The 14,092-nt window shown below is 42.5% G+C and overlaps 1 protein-coding gene across 7 annotated transcripts in view; it reads right to left on the reverse strand.

Moving 5' to 3' along the window:
* The window catches only part of bcas3 (BCAS3 microtubule associated cell migration factor), a 937,438-nt gene that overhangs the window by 775,146 nt on the left and 148,200 nt on the right, over nt 1-14,092 (reverse strand). For all 7 annotated transcript variants that reach the window (XR_007449398.1, XM_049576752.1, XM_049576750.1 and 4 more), the window contains exon 12: nt 10,919-11,089. Coding sequence is in view for 6 of the 7 variants with exons in the window: in XM_049576752.1 (XP_049432709.1) it covers nt 10,919-11,089 (171 nt within the window). In the remaining variant the exon portion in view is untranslated. The remainder of the gene's footprint in view (nt 1-10,918; nt 11,090-14,092) is intronic.

The following is a 14,092-nucleotide window of genomic DNA, read 5'->3' on the forward strand; positions in this document are numbered from 1 at the left end:
ATATTGATTGATTGATTGATTGATTGATTGATTGATTGATTGATTGATTGATGTCCTCGTCAGTAGTTTGGTTTTCAGAAGCCATCAAAGTTCTACTCTCAAGTCATGGGTTCATTGCCAAAAATGACCTTGCGTTCTACATTGCTTGTTTTATCGACATTCCGACTCTTAGGAATAGGCAAATTCACACCGTCTACGTGAGCAGGAGGCCAACAGCAAGGGTCCGAGGTCCCGCCCAACTCTGCTCGCAGCTTTAATTAGGGACCTCGGCCGAAGGTCCGGTCAAAAAATGCGCAAATTATTAACAAACAAACTTCTATAGCTAGCTATAAAAATGCAAACTGTTGGATATCTCGGTCAAACTAAATGCTATTAACACCAAATTTGAGATCTTTGGTTGGCATAAGACTGTGAGGGGAAAATAAATAAATAAAATAAATAAAGAAAGATTGTCCATAGGTGTGAATGTGAGCATGAATGGTTGTCTGTCTCTATGTGTCAGCCCTGGGATAGTCTGGCGACCTATCCAGGGTGTACCCTGCCTCTCACCCGATGTCAGCTGGGATAGGCTGCCCTTTCAATGTAAGATGACGTTTTTCACTAATTCTGTCTCTCAAAAAATATTTGCTCCTACACCGTTTATCATAACTGCTTCAAACTTGCACACATGACAGCTCTACCCCTGGTGAACATTACTTGTGAAGGACTTTGTCATTACTGGAATGGTTTGGATTTTAGAAGCATTCTAAGGTGCAGGACACAAAGCCTCATGACGATCTTCAGAAGAAAAAATGAGGGCCAACACATGTAAAACTGTGACTAATATCGCATTTTTGACTCCATACACATAAAAGCTATATATGTCTGCGTTCAGAACAAGTTTATCTATCTGGTGATGCTATCTGCTGTCATTAATTAGCATAACAATGGCTTCACTCTGACAGACACAAGTGTGTGTGTGTGTGTGTGTGTGTGTGTGTGTGTGTTACAGCACCTTAATGAAAGTAATAATATTATAATTATAATTCTGGTTATTGTGGTACAACATGTTGAAAGTATACAGTACAGGCCAAAAGTTTGGACACACCTTCTCATTCAATGTGTTTTCTTTATTTTCATGACTATTTACATTGTAGATTCTCACTGAAGGCATCAAAACTATGAATGAACACATGTGGAGTTATGTACTTAACAAAAAAAGGTGAAATAACTGAAAACATGTTTTATATTCTAGTTTCTTCAAAATAGCCACCCTTTGCTCTGATTACTGCTTTGCACACTCTTGGCATTCTCTCCATGAGCTTCAAGAGGTAGTCACCTGAAATGGTTTCCACTTCACAGGTGTGCCTTATCAGGGTTAATTAGTGGAATTTCTTGCTTTATCAATGGGGTTGGGACCATCAGTTGTGTTGTGCAGAAGTCAGGTTAATACACAGCCGACAGCCCTATTGGACAACTTTTAAAATTCATATTATGGCAAGAACCAATCAGCTAACTAAAGAAAAACGAGTGGCCATCATTACTTTAAGAAATGAAGGTCAGTCAGTCCGGAAAATTGCAAAAACTTTAAATGTGTCCCCAAGTGGAGTCGCAAAAACCATCAAGCGCTACAACGAAACTGGCACACGTGAGGACCGACCCAGGAAAGGAAGACCAAGAGTCACCTCTGCTTCTGAGGATAAGTTCATCCGAGTCACCAGCCTCAGAAATCGCAAGTTAACAGCAGCTCAGATCAGAGACCAGATGAATGCCACACAGAGTTCTAGCAGCAGACCCATCTCTAGAACAACTGTTAAGAGGAGACTGCGCGAATCAGGCCTTCATGGTCAAATAGCTGCTAGGAAACCACTGCTAAGGAGAGGCAACAAGCAGAAGAGATTTGTTTGGGCCAAGAAACACAAGGAATGGACATTAGACCAGTGGAAATCTGTGCTTTGGTCTGATGAGTCCAAATTTGAGATCTTTGGTTCCAACCACCGTGTCTTTGTGAGATGCAGAAAAGGTGAACGGATGGATTCCACATGCCTGGTTCCCACTGTGAAGCATGGAGGAGGAGGTGTGATGGTGTGGGGGTGTTTTGCTGGTGACACTGTTGGGGATTTATTCAAAATTGAAGGCACACTGAACCAGCATGGCTACCACAGCATCCTGCAGCGACATGCCATCCCATCCGGTTTGCGCTTAGTTGGACGATCATTTATTTTTCAACAGGACAATGACCCCAAACACACCTCCAGGCTGTGTAAGGGCTATTTGACCAAGAAGGAGAGTGATGGAGTGCTGCGGCAGATGACCTGGCCTCCACAGTCACTGGACCTGAACCCAATGGAGATGGTTTGGGGTGAGCTGGACCGCAGAGTGAAGGCAAAGGGGCCAACAAGTGCTAAACACCTCTGGGAACTCCTTCAAGACTGTTGGAAAACCATTTCAGGTGACTACCTCTTGAAGCTCATGGAGAGAATGCCAAGAGTGTGCAAAGCAGTAATCAGAGCAAAGGGTGGCTATTTTGAAGAAACTAGAATATAAAACATGTTTTCAGTTATTTCACCTTTTTTTGTTAAGTACATAACTCCACATGTGTTCATTCATAGTTTTGATGCTTTCACTGAGAATCTACAATGTAAATAGTCATGAAAATAAAGAAAACGCATTGAATGAGAAGGTGTGTCCAAACTTTTGGCCTGTACTGTATATTAATATCTGATAGTATATATGTGACAATAATCATATGTGTATAATAACAGTAGAAGTATGACACACACACACAGACAGACACAGACACAGAGACACACACAGATACACAGTCAGACGAACACACACACACACACACACACACACACACACACACACACACACACACGCTTGTGTGTGTCTTTTTTGCCTTGGTGCTATTTATTTTTAGAAGCTAAATCGTTTAGGCTGTTTGCAAAATTGTATCGTGCTTGATGTGAATTAAACAGGCAGTTACGTCGAAATTTTGCCTCTGGGCAAGCATGTCATCATTGAAATGGATCATATAATGTTGTGGTGGTGACTTTAAAACTTCAGCATAGAGGACTTTTATTGTAACTTTAATTTCTGTATGGTTTTTGTTACCTTACCTTCAAAGTTACCGCTGGCTTACCAGAGCCTCTCCTGCTCCGTCTGAGCTCTGTGTCTCAATGTGACATGATGTGAAAACATGCACAGGCATCACTGTTGATTGGCTATCACTTGTGCCGTGTAACCAATCACAGGGGGCTGTAGGCGGGACATTGTTACAAAGCCCAGTGCAGTGGGGAGGCAGACACTCACTCTGACAGACACAAGCCTGTGTGTGTGTGTGTGTGTGTGTGTGTGTGTGTGTGTGTGTGTGTGTTGTCACACACACCTGACAGGATAACATTGACCAAATTGACCAACTCATTCCTACAATTTCCTAAATAAATGCCTGATAGCAAAAACATGTAAATACAAGATTTCCAGGTCAAACTCTTTTGCCTCATTTAGAATTTTAATCAAATCTATAGCTAAAACTATGCTGCAGCAGTCCATGATCAAATACATGTAGTCCTGCTCAGTTTTTCCACTGAAATTAACTTGTATATATTTGTGTCTTCCTGCTGTTACTTATATCCTCACAGCAGCCAGTATACATCAATCACGCTTCTACTAGGTCACATGATTTCAAATAAATACGGATGTGTTGTTTGATCATCACACATGTCAAAGTGCCATTAGGTCACATGGCTTACGTCTACAAGTTTCAAAATATAAGCTCAAACCACCTTCATAAGAAGCCTTTACTTTTTAACCCTGCGGGCCCCCTTGTAAAAAAATCACACCTGTCCCCTTCGGGATGGCGTGAACAACCATAAAAATATTAAATATTAATATTTTTCTCTACTTTTTTTTTTGCTTAAATCTTTTAACCAACTTCTACTCAGATTATACACATCAAATATTCATCGTGGGTGTATGTATGAGAGAGAGAGAGAGAGAGAGAGAGAGAGAGAGAGAGAGAGAGAGAGAGAGAGAGAGAAAGAGAGAGATTGGAGAAAACAGTAATGTAACCTTGCTGTTTTGCCCGGCACTTCTGGTGCTGTGTAGCGCAGCCTTTTTTCTCCCTCTCTGCACCTTCTCTCTCCCTTTCGCTCTTCCTCTCTCTCTCTCTCCCAGGCAGCGTGCAGGCGGCGGCGGCACAGGTGTGGTGAATCTGCAATCAGGCTGCCGCACACCGGCGGCAGCGCTCCAATCAACTCACTCTGCTGCAGCGTTTATGAGGAGACAGAAGCCCACTACTCGTCGCCAGTCCATAAACCGACAAATGTCAGTGCTTTGGCTCTCTAAGTGTTTTTGATTCCGAGTATTTTCCTTGAAGTAATCCTAGTTTGTTCCGTGTGTAGATTCCTCGCTTCAGAGCTCATTCCTGTCCTGCCTTACCTGCAAACGTCTCCTCGCCTCTCGCCATACTCCACGCCTGCCTGGTTTTCCACCTCCAGCCACAGCTGCCGCCGCCTGCTCCACCACGCTGCCAGCTCCTGTCTCCTGTCTCCCCTCTGCCCTCAGTTAAGTCCCTCATTACGTTCAGTCTTAGCTTCCATAGTTCCTAGGCATTACTTCTAGTTCCCATAGTTCCTAGTCAGGTTTTTAGTCAAGTAAAGTATAGTGTAGCCAGTTTCGTGTAGAAGTATCTTTGAGTTCTATTACCAGATCAGCGTTCCCCTTGACCCCAAGGTGGTACCCTTGTTTCCTTCTTGTTTCACCCCAGCTATCCTGGGTACAATTTGTTAACTTTTCTTGTAAATAAATATTACTTATTTATACTCGTACTGTGTGTGTGTTGCTTGCACCTGGGTCTTGCATGGTTCCCGTAACACTTGCAGCAACCTGCAGCTCATAATTTGCATTTTTTTAGCTACACAATTACACACACACACACACACACACACACACACACACACAATATTTTTTTAGTAGCTATACAGCCACAGCCTCCAGACATTCACATCAACACACGCCCACTCCCGTTGACTGTTTTTCCCATTCCGTCCCAATCATGTGACGAATAGTGAAACTGATCACGTGACCCGTGAGACTCCTGAAAAAGTGTCAGCCTCTATGTAGCAGTAATGCCAACTGTCGAGCATTTCCAGTGGGAGAGAGGGAATCGTGGGTGTAGCCTGCTAGGACCCAGCGTCCATGGCCGATATTAGTCTTTCAGAGGCTGAAGGAGAGTGAAGATACTAGTATCACATGAAACTAGAAGACCTAAAAATCCATTGGTAACAACTAGGTTTGAAATCCGGTTCCGGTTCTTTTTTGGAATCGGGTCCAAAGTTCCAGTTCCAGAACCGGTTCCATCACATTTGGAGTAACAGCTCCTACAAACGGTTCCTAGATTGTGAAAAAAAAATAAAATAAATGTCACGTGCATTTCCATTTGAGTGCGGCCGAGCCCAACATTATTTAATTACTAAAGCGCTGAGTTTGTGTCACACAGTTGTTATGGTTACAGGCTATTTAACAGGCCGGGCGTGCGCCGTGGGTGCTCCGGAGAGGGAGACCTCCGTGTTTGAGACGGGAGCGAGGGGAGAAACAAACAGCCAATGTGTGTGTGTGTGTTCTGTTCAGATGTTGTCACGTAAATAACAGTGCCCAAGCATGAATGCATATAAGTATTTTTTATTACATTGCTGAGGTTAATTTGAGGTAATAGTGTTACTGTAGAAATCAGAGAATCACTTTTTGTTGTTATATATTCTCAGGGAGATGATACAAGCTCTAAATCTGAAATACACACCACACACAAATGTGTATTTTCATCTAATTGTGCTGTGCAACAGTTAGAATAAAGTTTTTGTATTTGTATGATTGCATTTGTGTTTATTAGGGCTGTCAAAAAAAAAAAATCGAAGTTCGAAATATATTCGAATATATATATTTTATATATATTTTAAGTTCGAACCTAAATTTGATAATTCAAATATCATTAATAATTCATACTATTAATAACGTCGTAAATCACAGCGAATCCCATTCGCGCAGAAATGACTCGCGCGCAAGCCGGGCCAGAGAGGGACGCAGACCCCCAAATTCCACCAGATGCGTGTTGGTTGCTTCTGTGCACGCAGTGGATAACTAGCGCAGCCGTTCCGCAATGGACCCGCATCCAGTGGAATTCCGGCGAGAGACGGAGGGAGAGGCACGGACGGAGGAGCCCGCTGCGCCAACACCACCCACTGCGCTGTCCGGATGTGTGACCTGTTCGGGGAGACATACAGGGAGAGTGGTGCACCTGCTGTCTCCGTGCCTACCCCTTTTGAAGAAGAGATGAAACGTTACCAGAATGAGACACCACTACGAGCCGAACAGGATCCACTCTTGTGGTGGAAAACTACAGGCGCACTGAAATATCCAAACATTGCGGTCAGAACGGGTGTTTTCATCCGAGTGTCACGTTCATATTGCGCCAGCAATAAGTATCTTATTTATATTTGTGTTTTTTGTTTGTTTTTGTTTTTTTAAATAATAAAAAAATATAATAATAATAATAATAATAATAAAAATAATAAATTTGAATATTATTTGAACTCTACTAAATTAATTCGAAAATATTCAAACTCAATTTCATGGTGCTTTTGACAGCCCTAGTGTTTATTATATACTTGTTTAAGTATAGCAAGAATAATGAATATAATGTAGGAATCGGTAAGAGGAATCGGTAAGGAATCGGACCGTTAAGAAGGAATCGGTAAGGAATCGGAATTGTTAAAATCCTAACGAGTCTCAACTCTAGTAGCAACCATGTCAATCTAATTTGCCCAAAAGAGGGTTAAATAGCGCTCCTCAGTTAGGTGAAATTTTATCAAGGAAAACGTCACATTCAGTTTTGAGCAAAAAACATACAGTTGTTTGCATGTAATATAAATGTATTAGATTGTATTTGAATATTTCTGCAGACTGGGGTTTCTAAACAGTGCAGATATTTGGTCTGAAAGGAAAGCTGAGACTCCTATGGATTTAAGTAGCCCAGTTTTATTCATGTGTGATGATGTTAGTCACCATAGTAGCCACTTCACTGTAGACCATTTTACATAAAATGACCTCAAAAATAATTACAGCCTCGTGAAACTTAATGACCACAAACCAGAGACCTTGTGCATTAAGAGGACGTTTGGCTTTCATGGGTATATTAAGGGGGTTTCTCAGCAGTTCCCAGAACAAACGTGCGCACCATCCAGTCACCAAAAAATCTAAATGTTCCAGAAATCTTCAAATGTCAGCATGGGTTTTTCTGTGGTGCTCCTGAACGCCTCTGTGTCTTAATGTGGTATTTTAGAGAGATTTCTGACCATGTCTATCAATTCTGGAGAGGTTAGCACCAAAACTGTGTAATAAATTGTATCAACCAGGAAATTAAAATAACTTATGAGAGATAACTGATGGCCATCATGTATTTCAATCATAATCTTCTAAGCAATTGTACACTCTAAATTTTGAAAACTGAAACAGGCGCCCTGAATGATGAATAATGCTCCCTTTGAATAGCAGAAAAATAACATGCTATTTGACATTAACATTAAAGCAACAATGTGCCTGACCACACCTCATTTTAAGACCTACACGCATACGGGCAATCTACTCACAAAACGTGAGCGCTGGCCAAGAAAGTGACAACTGTGTCAGTCTGAAACTAGCAATGACAGTTGCGCTGTGCTGTGTAGTGCTGAGCACCAATTGTGAGACAGGGCTCAAGCTATACACTATTAGTAAGACCATATAGCCATTTCTAAGAATTTATGTATGTCTGTATTAGAGATGTCAGTTTTAGCCCGACAGCCAATAACCACAAACCAATTTTAAAAAAAGACAAGCAAAGTGACTTAAAATACAAGTGGCCTTTCCTTTTGGTACGGTGCTCTATTGGCTCAGTGTGAACTTTAGCACCACATTTCAATGCGCAATCCTTTTAAAAGTGGTGAAATTTTAATGTTTTGTGATGTGAATGTCTTGCCTTTTATTTTATTTTCTGTTGGTTGCAGGCCTGGAATTTCATAATTTTAGGGGCAAGGCCACTTGGCCTTTCGTGTTGTCAATTTTTTGAGGGCACAAAGGCCAAAAGCCAGGGCAGCAAGGCCATACAATAAAACAATGATTTTAAGTCCATGTCCATAATGAATTTAATTTAAGGACTAAGGATGTATAATTATCTGTGAAATGAATAAATAAAACAAGCTCAAGTAATAATAATTAGTATAAGTAATAATGTGATTTATTTAATAGTACTAAAAAAAACAAAACAATGTGTTTTAAATATAGAACAACCAGGTTTATGTATTTATAAGCAAAAAATCTTAAATATTAGGCCTAAATATTTTTGGAGTGTACATGATATTACATGATATTTTTGATGTGTTGTTAGATAGCTAACGAACAAACTACAGCAGGGCTATTCAATTACTATTTCAACTGGGCTGCATTTCAAAACCAGATAATGTCGATGGGCCACATTTTTAGCAGCAGGCAACTGATCCACTTTTTCTTTTTTTTTTTTTTTTTGCATATATCTCTCTACCAGCACACACCTCACCCCTGACGTTTTCCTTATGGGTCATTTACACAGGATATCATTTTATACAGTCCATGGCAGCAACAGTCATGTTTACAACAACAAAGTCACTATTTATAACCCAATAATATCTCACTGAAATATAAATATTCCTCCTGACATCACAATACTGAGTGAAGAAAGTCACATTATCTCAGAATGAAGACAAACATCACTATCAGTCATTCATCCTGCTCTCTGTCCCTCCTCTACTGAGGACACTCACTGTCTGCAGGTCGGCTGTCTCAGCTACATCTTCAGATAAAGTGTGACGGCTTTCATTTTAGTTTGTCTTTAACACTTTGCTGCTAGCCTCGCGAGCGCAATGTGCTTGTGTCGACCGCGATCGTAAATCATAATAGTGGTGAATTATTTCAACGACAGAGCCGGTTGAAATATTGCTTTCTACATGCTGACCACATGTATTGATAAAGTATTGGCTTGGCTGGCAGAGGTTTTATCGCACTTACTTAAGTTAACAAGCGTAGTTGTCGTTAACTAGTCGATCAGTGATCGACTTTGTGGTCGTATCAGCAGATCTGCGGCCGTGTGTCTTGGACACTTGGGTGAAGAGAGGAGCAGAGCTGTCAACTGATCACCACCTGGTGGTGAGTTGGATCAGATGGCGGGGGAGGCTGCCGGACAGACCTGGTAAACCCAAACGTGTAGTGAGGGTGAACTGGGAACGTCTGGCAGAGGACCCTGTCCGTCGGGTCTTTAACTCTCACCTCCAGGATAATTTCTTGTGCATGCCGGGGGAGGTTGGGGACATGGAGTCTGAGTGGGCCATGTTCAAAGCCTCCATTGTGGAGGTGGCTGCTAGGAGCTGTGGTCAGAAGGTTGTCGGTGCCTGTCGGGGCGGCAACCGAAGAACCCACTGGTGGACCAGCGGTGAGGATGGCCGTCAGGCTGAAGAAGGAGGCCTTTCGGGTCTGGCTGGCTCAGGGGTCTCCTGAAGCAGCAGGCAGGTACCAGTTGGCCAGAAGGGCTGCAGCTGTGGCGTGGGAGGAGTTCAGGGAGGCTATGGAGAAGGACTTTCGGTTGGCCTCAAGGAAGTTCTGGCAGACCGTCAAGCAGGGCTTGTCTCAGGCTGTGCTCAGCAGAGAGGGAGAACTGCTGACCCGAAATGGGGACATTGTTGGGTGGTGGAAGGAGCACTTTGAGAACCTCCTGAACCCGGCCATCATGTCCACTGAGAACGAGGCAGAGCCTGAAGACTCTCGCCCATATCCCTGGCAGAGGTCGCTGAGGTAGTTAAAAAGCCCTCCAGTAGCAAGGCGCTGGGTGTGGATGAGATTCGCCCTGAGATGCTGAAGGCTCTGGGCACTGTTGGGCTGTCTTGGCTGACACGCCTTTTCAGTGTCGCATGGAGGTCGGGTACGGTGCCTGCAGAGTGGCAGACTGGGGTGGTGATCCCCGCCTTCACAAAAGGGGATCGGAGGATGTGCTCCAACTATCGGGGTATAACACTGCCCAGCCTCCCGGGTAAAGTTTACTCCAGGGTGCTGGAAAGGAGGCTCCAACCGATTGTCGAACCTCAGATTCAGGAGGAGCAATGCAGATTCCGTCCTGGTTGTGGAACAGTGGTCAGTTCCACAGCCATTATTTCTAATTCTGACAATCTCAGCATGTCCTGTCCTGTTCATTTGCTATATTTTCTATTCAGACTAATTTCATGTATGTTTCTAAGGAAAACAAGAACATTTCCAAGTGATCCCAATTTTTTGAGCGGTAGTGTAAATGCTGAAGCAGTAGTGGGACTGGAGCAGATGATGATGGATGCATTCGTAAATAGTCACTCTGAGAGTCAGAGCACATCCTGAATATATCTTTCAGTTATTCATCGCACTCTCAGAGAGGCAGGGCATGCTATGGGTTCTCTGATGAAATGGAGCAACAGAGCGCCAAGAGCATTTAATGTGTAGTTAATGTGCTGTTTTTAAATTCATACACAATCAAAACACTCTAATTCTTCAAACAGCACCCCTATTTTACTGTAGATCATCAGATTGGATTATATAAGAAATACATCATGAGCTGACGTCACTTTGACTTGAAAGTAGAAAAAAATGTTAGAAACAGAGTATTCAAAATGTTCTGATGCCTGAGGTTTTTTAACTCATTATTTGAAACTTTGGCCACGTTAAATATGAAGATCCAACACTGTAATATTAAATCTATGACACAAAATAAGGAAAAGTCTAATAGGTTCCCAGTAATGTCCATAAAGAGTGTCCATGACAATTTTACAAGGACAATAACAGATTACAAAACCAGCATTATTAAATCATTAACAATACCAAGCAAGCGCTGAACAGTAGAACTGACCTGTCCTTCTCCAACACTGTGTGTGTCAATGATGGTGACCACACCGGGATTGTGGGGGCTGCGGCGGCTCGCACTGTGAGGTGTGCCCTCCTCATCAGGAGTGCCTGCTGGTAGTGTGCCTGCCAACTGGGTAACAACTTTACCCACCATTGTCAGGCCTGTCTTTAATGTCTGCAAAAACAAAGAAAATAGTGCTTATATTAATGCTTATAAATCTGCCACCTGATAATCTATATTCCCAATACGTTTTGAAGATATGTAATACACTTTATTTTGTAGTGCACTTAGGTAGAAACCATTGCAGCTGCATGCGTGTGTGTGTGTGCGTGTGTGTGTGTGTGTGTGTGTGTGTGTGTGTGTGTGGCTCCTCTGTGTCCGTTTAAGACCCAGCCAGGGTGTCTGGCTCAAACACACCTCTGTGGCTCAACTGGGGGAAATGGATAGTGCTGCTTAAGTGGAGTCTATCTCACCTACTACACTGTCTTTGTCTAATGGAGTCCAATGCGAGTGACTCTGTGTCTGTGTGTGTAAGCACCAAAGGGGCCCCGGAGAGCCTAATCAGGCATTCAGACTAGGCGGCCCTGTCAATGCAGTGTGGCGCCTTGCGTTTCTTTGGGACTGAGGATCACCCACTGTCTCTCTTTGCCACTTGGCCAGGCATGCTATCTGTCTGCTGCCTGTGTATGAGTTTGTATGCCTGCATGCGTGTGTGTGTGTGTGTGTGTGTGTGTGTGTGTGTGTGTGTGTGTATGTGTGTGTGTGTGTGTGTGTAAAATGCCAGAAGGGCCATCAATTATTAAGTGAGGCGTTTGGCTTCTAATTGATCAACACTAATGTGTTTTCTAATCACTGCAGTTGTGGAGTTCTTAGTGGTAGTCCAAACAGGGGCTATTGATCTGCCGGTGGGGGGTGGGGTGGCTGTCTGGAGGCAGATCTTGTCTGTTGGCTGACAAAAACACACTCAGCCTCACACATCTACAGCCTTATGTCGCCATCTAAAAAACCAACAACTTAATTCATGGGAAAGGTCTTTCTCTGTCACACAACCTGGAGTGATGAGAAAAAGGATTGATGGGACACAAATATTTTAAAATAAGAGAGCAACTTTGGAACAGGGAGTTCAGTTCACCAGAACTGCTGTACTCTCTCTTTTATCTTTTAAACAAAAGCCATAAAACTTTAATGCTAACAAGCCTTTTTGTTTCTGTCTCTGGATGTCAGCAGTAAGAGCCAGCTTGTCGCGCCACAAGCCAGAAGGAGATACCTTGTCATCCATATTGAGATATATAGTCCTAAATGAGGAGGGGGGCAAGCAGACTGCCTGTCTGCATATCAATACCCCCTGCCGTTGTCCACTGCTTACAATGCTGCTAACCTGTTAGTGAGAAAGTGCTCATTTTGAAATATACTTCCATTAGTCTGTTAATGAGTCGAATCTCACACTCGCTGTTTGCACTCATTAAGCAGAGGGGAAGGGATACACTTGCTTTGCTATGTAAATCAATTAGTCCTTCCTCTGGGATCAGACCAGAACCAGAACCATATGAGGAGCTACCTGGTTAGGTTGGTGTTGGCAAGCAGCTCAATCAGACCAGGAATTAATTTCATCTGGTATTAAAGGCAGCTGTTAACTGCCCTGTTTCCACCAAGCAGTGTAGTACAGCTCAGTTCAGTACCCTTTTTTCTGTTTCCACTGCAAAAAGTTGTGGATGGTACCAATGGAACCATTCCGAACCATTCCCATTTTTGGTACCCCTTTTGTTGGGGTACCAAGTACACAGATCTGGTACTTTAAGGTGGAGCTGTGAACACTGCAGTCTGTTGATTGGTCAGTAGTGGAGGGTCACTCTTGCTGATGACCGAGTTGTGGCTTGTTTTGAGGCTTTTGTAACCACTGTTTATGCTGTGGAGAGTTTTATTAGTTGACTGTAACTATAAAATGAAATAATGTTATGCTGCCTCTTGCATCAGCTGGAGTTGAATAAAAAATAACTTAATTCACTGGGCCAACTGCCAGCAACTTTTAAGATGGAACCTTAACTTGTAATTATCAATGCATGAGGTGATGACATCAATCATTCAACTCACCTTAAATATTCCATTTGACAACTTTGACCATTACTTTAGTTTTTATATGACCATAGTTGGGTATAACGCGTTACTTTGTAAGGGGTTAGAGTATTTTGATTACTTTCTACAGTCATGAATAACCTAACGCGTTTGAGTATTCAAATACTTGAGTACATTTTCAAACAAGCCATCAGTTACTTCCATTACTTTTAGAACACTGGTCCTTCAGCTCCGAAACAGCAACAGCTGTCTTTTGGTTCTAATAATGGAGATAACATTAAACCTATCAGTCCGAAAGAAGCCATGAAGCTTATGGCTCCCTACGTGGTAGAAGAAATGCTGCCATTGTCTACAGTGGAGTCTAAAAAAGGTGGAGGAGGACTCGCTGATAGACAGGTCACACTCAGGACTTGCATTATGCCTGGTACACACTACACGACTTTTCTGCCCGTTCTGAAAGTCACTATGTCACATCACACGATTGTGGAGTCATAAAATTGTGCCGTGACTTGGCCGACAGACATGACATACTATACGATAGTACTCACCAATTATCCCCGGTCGTCTTTCACAACGTGTGTGATGTCATCCGGTTACTCTTGTCCTTTTTTTTTTTTTACTTTTACTATTATTTCAGTCACTGTGTCTGTTCATGTGCCAGCCAAAATGTTGTTGTAGTCACCTTAAAGCGTCAGCAGATGGCTGGAGCTTCATTTGAAGTACCGTACACAAACATTCAAGCTACTATATCCTCCACAACCAAGTTCCTACAAATGTTTCAGAATAAAAACCTATTTAGAAAATGGAGGGATTCTCTCAGCCGAGGTTATAAAGGGCTTTTAATGTGAAAGAAATTCAGCAAGTGTTGAGTTTGAAATGACGGCGCGATGTGCTAACTTTATAAAGACAACGGGAGCGGATAAAAAGTAAAAAATATAAAGATACAGAGGGATTAATAAATAACGGACCGTCTATAATGTAGTTTGTTTCACATGAAGCTGGTAGCCTCTGCAGTTGTGGTGAGTAAAAGCACCACCACTATTTGTTAATGTTATTACTTTATGTCCGACCGTGAGAATGTAACATTGTTTGCTAGCTTGATGA

This window comes from Epinephelus fuscoguttatus, linkage group LG5 (genome assembly GCF_011397635.1).
Source record: "Epinephelus fuscoguttatus linkage group LG5, E.fuscoguttatus.final_Chr_v1".
Taxonomy (NCBI): Eukaryota; Metazoa; Chordata; class Actinopteri; order Perciformes; family Serranidae; genus Epinephelus; species Epinephelus fuscoguttatus.